At 41.7% G+C, this 6000-nt stretch overlaps 1 protein-coding gene across 1 annotated transcript in view; it reads left to right on the top strand.

The window, feature by feature from the left end:
* The window catches only part of LTBP2 (latent transforming growth factor beta binding protein 2), a 190115-nt gene extending 187179 nt beyond the window's left edge, over positions 1–2936 (top strand). Inside the window, exons 34-35 of the mRNA XM_051977602.1 lie at positions 1220–1369; positions 1812–2936. Coding sequence (XP_051833562.1) covers positions 1220–1369; positions 1812–1957 — 296 coding nt within the window. The 3' untranslated portion in view covers positions 1958–2936. The remainder of the gene's footprint in view (positions 1–1219; positions 1370–1811) is intronic.
* The last annotated feature ends 3064 nt before the right edge of the window (positions 2937–6000 follow it).

The following is a 6000-nucleotide window of genomic DNA, read 5'->3' on the forward strand; positions in this document are numbered from 1 at the left end:
AGAACAGGGAAGCCTGGCTTCACCAATGAGAGTCACAGAAATCAAGACATCTGGAAAGGACCCAGTGCTACTTAGCCTCTCTAAGCCTCAGTTTTCCCATCCATAAAAGGAGAGAATAAGGAGCAGGACATGGGTCATGACTAATTCTATGACCCTGTACTGCCTCTCACAAAGAAGTTAATGAATGGATAGGATGTGAAGGATGTGTTACATCATCAGACATTTAACGAATAGTAACGTTAGACTAACTGCAATGTGTTAGACATGGGGATTCATTCAAGAATCATTTAGTAACCACCAACTGCGTACAAAGCATAGGCATTAGGGGAGTTAAAACTCAATTGAAAAATTGAATTAAATTACAATTCAAACATGCCCTCATAGTGCTTACAAATTTTTTTTTTGGGGGGGGGATGCTATATGTAACATCTTCCATATATTCTTTACATATGTAATACCATGCCCCCCAAAAAGACAATAACTATTTTTTTTTTAAAAAAAGGATATTATCAGAGAGATTTACAAATTGAATTGGAGTTAGAGAAAGAAAATTCTGCTCTAGCTGGCCTTTAAAGGATGCATAGGATTTAAAATATGATAAGGAGATAGGAAATTCTTGCAAAAGGAGTACCATGAACCAAAGCACAGAATGTATGCAAGAAATCATGTTTGCTGTTGTTCAGTCATCTTCAGCTGTGTCCAACTCTTCCTGATCCCTTTTCTTGGCAGAAATACTGGAGTGGCTTGCCATTTCCTTCTCCAGCTCCTTTTACAGATGAGGAAACTGAGGCAAATGGCGTCGTAAGGAATTTGCCCAGGGTCCCACGGCTAATAAGTGTCTGAAGCCAGAGTTGAACTCAGGTTTTCCTGACTCCAGGCCTGGAACTTAGCTGCTCAAAGGATCAGGAGTTGTCTGTGAAAGTTGGAGTGTAACATGAGATAAGGCTTACAAGCAGGGGAGGTGTCTAGTGGTGAAAAGCCTTGAATGCTTTGGATCTGAGCCCTCATATGTCTGCAGTCTCCTGACAACTTTAGGGCCTGATCTCAGAATCTTCTTAGGATAGATATGTGTGTGTTTGAGTGTGTATGTGTGTAATATGTAAATATATATAATATATAAATATAGAATAAGATCTGTCTATAAAAACAGACAAAATAGGAAGAATATGGCTCGGTTATGTGTTCTTCCTTCTCTCCTTCCATTCCCTGAATCCTCCAGGGAACTATGACAGCTTTGAAGGTCTCCGAGCAGAAGAATGTGGCATCCTTAACGGCTGTGAGAATGGCCGCTGTGTCCGAGTAGATGAGGGCTATACCTGCGATTGCTTTGAAGGCTTCCAGCTGAATATTGCCCAGATGGCTTGTGTGGGTAAGTTTAGAATAGGGGAGAAGAGTACAGAGTGGAATTCCAGGGAAGAGGGGTTCTGTGGCCAGGTTGTGCGGTATTAACAAGAAAGACCAAGTAGCCGATTAGGGTCTCCCTAATATGAGGGCCATATTTGGAATCGGCCAGCTCCAAGTACTCTATAGGTCTATTCTGGAAATTCTCAGGACAAGACTAAAAAAAAAAGGAAAAAGATTTCTATAGCTGCTGTCCTAGGGACTGGTACAGGACTGTTGCCTTGTACTTTTCAAAACATATGCAAGGATAACTTTGAAAAACCTTATGTTCCAGTTTCCCTCACCCCCTCCCCTAGATGTGTTGCCTTGTACTTTGGAGAGTTAAGTATTACTTCCTCATTTAAGGGTTAGTTCACCAAGGCCGAATGCTGCGATGAGGGAAGCTCACTGCCTTATCCTTTTTCTTATAGATATAAATGAATGTGAGAACACGCATGGGCCCACAGCTCCCTGTGCACATGGTCACTGCGAGAACACGGAGGGCTCCTATTACTGCCAGTGCCCTATGGGCTATGTGGCCATGGCAGGGCCCCCTCGCTGTATCCCCAAGGAGTAATGAAGGACAGCACTTGGCAGCCACCTGGAAACGGCCCCCATCATCCGCAAGGGCCCTGAGGAGGAAGAGACCATGAAGGCAGCAGTAAGGGGGCTGGAAGCTCGGCCCCCAACAAGCCTCCCTCTCCCACCATCTCTCATGGCTAAGGCCCCCAGGAGGCCTGCTTCAGCCGGGAGTTTCCAGCTTGGCTCAAACACCACCTGCTGCTTTGATGCTTCAGCCACTGGTCATGGGGCCTGATGCGTTGCCTTGCCTTGTGATACTTGCTGAGGGAAGAGCCCGCTCTCTTCTCTCCAAACTGTGCATGTCTGCAGGGCCCTTTAGCCTCACACTATAGGGGCCCCCCTCCAGCTATGACTCAAAGGAACCCACAGCTGCGAAAGGGGCAAACAGCTGCCTCACTCTTTGGCCAGTCGTTGAGAGCCCGTTGTGCTGGACGGAGATTAGAGTTTTGCTGATGACTCCAAACCCCTCTTGGGAAGATGTCTGTCTTTACGAGGCTGGGCTGGGCCCTTCTTTTGATGTATCTCCATTCTATAGCCAGTTCTGTGACCCCAGGTGGGCAGCAGATCCCCTCACCACAGAGCAGCAAGACTGGTGCCGGCCTTCTCCTGCGCAGGAGATGCGAGAGAAGGGAAGCAAAGACAGATCCAAGAGAAATGAGATCAAAGCGGGATGGGGTAGGGGAGGAGAGGAGAATGGGGAGGCAAAGGAGAAAGAAAGAGCCAGAATTTTACAGGAGTCTAAAGGAAACATTTCAGTGGCTTCAGCTTGGTCAACTAGCATCTCCCAGCAGGCCCTAGCCCTGTGTGCACCAGTAGCAGGGCTGTTTGTTGCAAGATGCCCTCCTCTCCAACAGACCTTTGTAAACTACACATAGCTTTTTGTAGGAATCAAATCTCTCTTGTGCTCTCCTTTTTTGAAAACCAGTTTGATGTGTTATAAATAAAAAGGTCGATTTTCTGGCCTGTGGATTACAGTGTACGTGTAGTGTGTTTTTTTAAACCTCTGCTTAAGCAATTCAGTTTTAATTGAATTCAAACAGCGGATGCCTATCTAAATCCAAGACACTGTTTGGAGCTGAGAAGCATCCAAAGCTAACTAGCTGAGCAGAGTAAATCAGGGTTAATGGAACAAGAATTACTGAAAGCGCATGACACATTATTGGGAAACCTCTTATCATCAAACTTTCCTAGAATGCAGTTTACAGAAAGGAAAAAACTATGTACTCAGATATAATTTTCTATTTCTGTTCTGAAACATTGGTACCCAAGGAAAAATATTTTTTTGGGACCTTGACGACTACTTTCTATTTTGTTTTTATTGGTATTCAAATAAAGGGCCGCTTTAATTTAACCCAGCAATAGCTGACATAAAGAAATTCTTATATAGGGTGTCTATACCTAACACCTTGCTGGTAGGGAAAATGGGTTGTCAGAGAGTCAGGCCCCAACATGCTTTGTATCTTGCCATCGAATCTAATAGTGGTCTGGATTTTGCTTCTGAAACTGATTTTCTGCTTCTACATTGGACTCGGAAGAAATCTTAGTACCAACCCAACATGATCTTTTTTGTTCTCATTTGGACTATCTTCCCGGAGAGGGAGTTGTAACTCCTAAGTTCTCTTTCTTGTCCTACTACCTCAAACATGTATACTTCTGCTACTCTCTCTTGACTAAGAGGACCCAGAATTAGCCATGATTACTTGGGTCCTTAATAATTTATTTGATTTTTGATCCCTGCCCTATTACTTAATACTTTTGTGACCTTGGATAAACCTTCCTGGCCCTCAATTCCCTATCCTATGATCATTAAGTTCCTTGGTAGCTCTAAATCCTACATTATTATTTTATCTTTATGTCCAATAGGTCCAGAGGTAAAAACCTATGGCTAGAATTTTGAAAGAACCCTAGACTAAAGCAAGTTGGTGAGAAGTAAAAGGGAGAAAAAGGAAGGAACAGAAGGAAATAAACATTTAATAAGCACTTACTATGTACCAAGCACTACACAAAACAAAACCTGTACATTTTAATTATAATGACTAAATGATACCAGAGAGAAGAGATTAAAAAAAAAAAAAATGTATCCACCTTCCTTCTTTATGGAATTGGGGAACCAGTGTAGAATATCAGATAATTTATCAGCTCTAGTCCCAAGTTAGTTTTGCTGAACTGCTTTTTTTTTTTAATTCTTTACTACAAGGGATGACTTTCTGAGCAGGAGAAGGGAGAGGAAGGGAAATGAAAACAAAAATATAAAATTTTATTTAGAAATATAACTTGGCAAAAACTAAAAAGTCTAAGGTGATCAGGACAATTTTGAGAATTGGGTTAGATATAGAGATGTGTATAAGTTTTGTTTTGTCATTTCCTTTATTTACATTGTTTTAGCCATTGTTTTTGTGGTTCTTACTTTTCTCTGCATCAATTTAGAAGTCTTCTCATACTTTTCTGAAATCTCCCTAATCATAATTTCTTCCAATATAGTAATCCCATTACATTAATGAACCATAATTTGTTAATCTGCTGCACAGTTGATAGGCGTTTATTTTGCTTGTAATTCTTTGCTTCCACAAAAAGTTCAGTAGTAGCCTATTATTAAGCTGGTATTGTACTTAAAAGTTCTGCTTTGTCAGACCCTCTACTAACTAACATAATATTAATGGTTAACAATAGCTAAGCTAACAACCTTGTTAGAGCTAAACTTCTTTAGGAATTTAGCCAACCACTTGTAATCTTTGGCCCTTGATTTGGGGAATGTCTAAACCTACAGATTCTTTTGGAGGTGATTCATGACACTGATCTATAACCCAATATACTTTTGGGGTCTCATCCCATACCCCCATCATTTTGGTGACCTAGTTTGGAGAGAGTCTGACTGCACTTAATAATCTCAACAGTTCGAGTGCCTAGACTAGAGTTCAGGAATATCTGAGTACAAATGTGACCTCTCATATTAATAGTTGTGTGTCCCTGGGAAAATCACTTAATCCTATTTACCTCAGTATCCTCATCTGTAAAATGAAATGGAGAAAGAAATGGCAAACCACTCCAAATGAGATCACAAAGAGTCAGAGGTCAAAGACTGAACAACAATAAATAAAAACCCCTGGCAAGGGTGGGAGGTGGAGACGGGAGGGGAGTGGAGCCAAGATAGCAGAGTAAAGGCAAGGACTTACCAAGTTCTCCTCCCAAACCCTCCAAATTCTTTAAAATAATAATTCTAAACAAATTTTAGAGCATCAGAACATGCAAAAAGATGGCACGAAATGAAGACATCCTAGAAGCTCATCAAGAAAAGTCTAGGGCACCAAGGGAGGAGTCTATAAGCAGTCCCAGCACAGCCCTGGCCCCAGCCTGGAATGAGTCTTGAAGACCCTTGAGTCAGCAGCAGCACTGGCAGTTTGCAGATCTCCTAGCCCAGAATCATCAAAGACAATTTAGAAAGTCAACAGGAAAGGTTTGTCTCAACTATGGTGAGAGGGCCTTGGGAAATCAGCAAACCAGGAGTAGACAATAGCAGCAGCAGCTTCTGAAGGCCTCAGCTCATAGGAGGTCTCTTTATACCAACACCAAGAAAGAAAGTTATAGCTTTAGTACAGTATAATTTACAGCCACAGTGGAGTGGGGACCCCTCTCAAAGTTCCAGGATAGAAAAGAGTGCTTGTGGTCAGTCCCTAAAAGAATCCCTGGAAACAGCTACACAAACCTCCTGAAGCTTGGGATAGTGCACCTTCCACCCTGGAAATAGAGTCCTACTTTAACAAAGAGTTAAAAGCTGAGTAATAGGCTTAGAAAATGAGCAGACAACAGAAAAAGATCCTGACCATAGAAAGCTACTAAGATCAAAATGCACACTCAGAAGAAGATCATAAAGTCAAAGATCCTGCATCCTGCATCCAAGAAAAATAAAAATTAGTCTCAGACCATGAAAGAACTCAAAGGGAATTGTGAAAATCAAGTAATAGAGGCAGAGGAAAATTTGGGAAAAGAAATGAGAGTGATGCAAAAGGAAATACAAAAAGCTAATGAAGAGAAGTATAT

Source organism: Antechinus flavipes, chromosome 2 (assembly GCF_016432865.1).
Source record: "Antechinus flavipes isolate AdamAnt ecotype Samford, QLD, Australia chromosome 2, AdamAnt_v2, whole genome shotgun sequence".
Classification (NCBI taxonomy): Eukaryota; Metazoa; Chordata; class Mammalia; order Dasyuromorphia; family Dasyuridae; genus Antechinus; species Antechinus flavipes.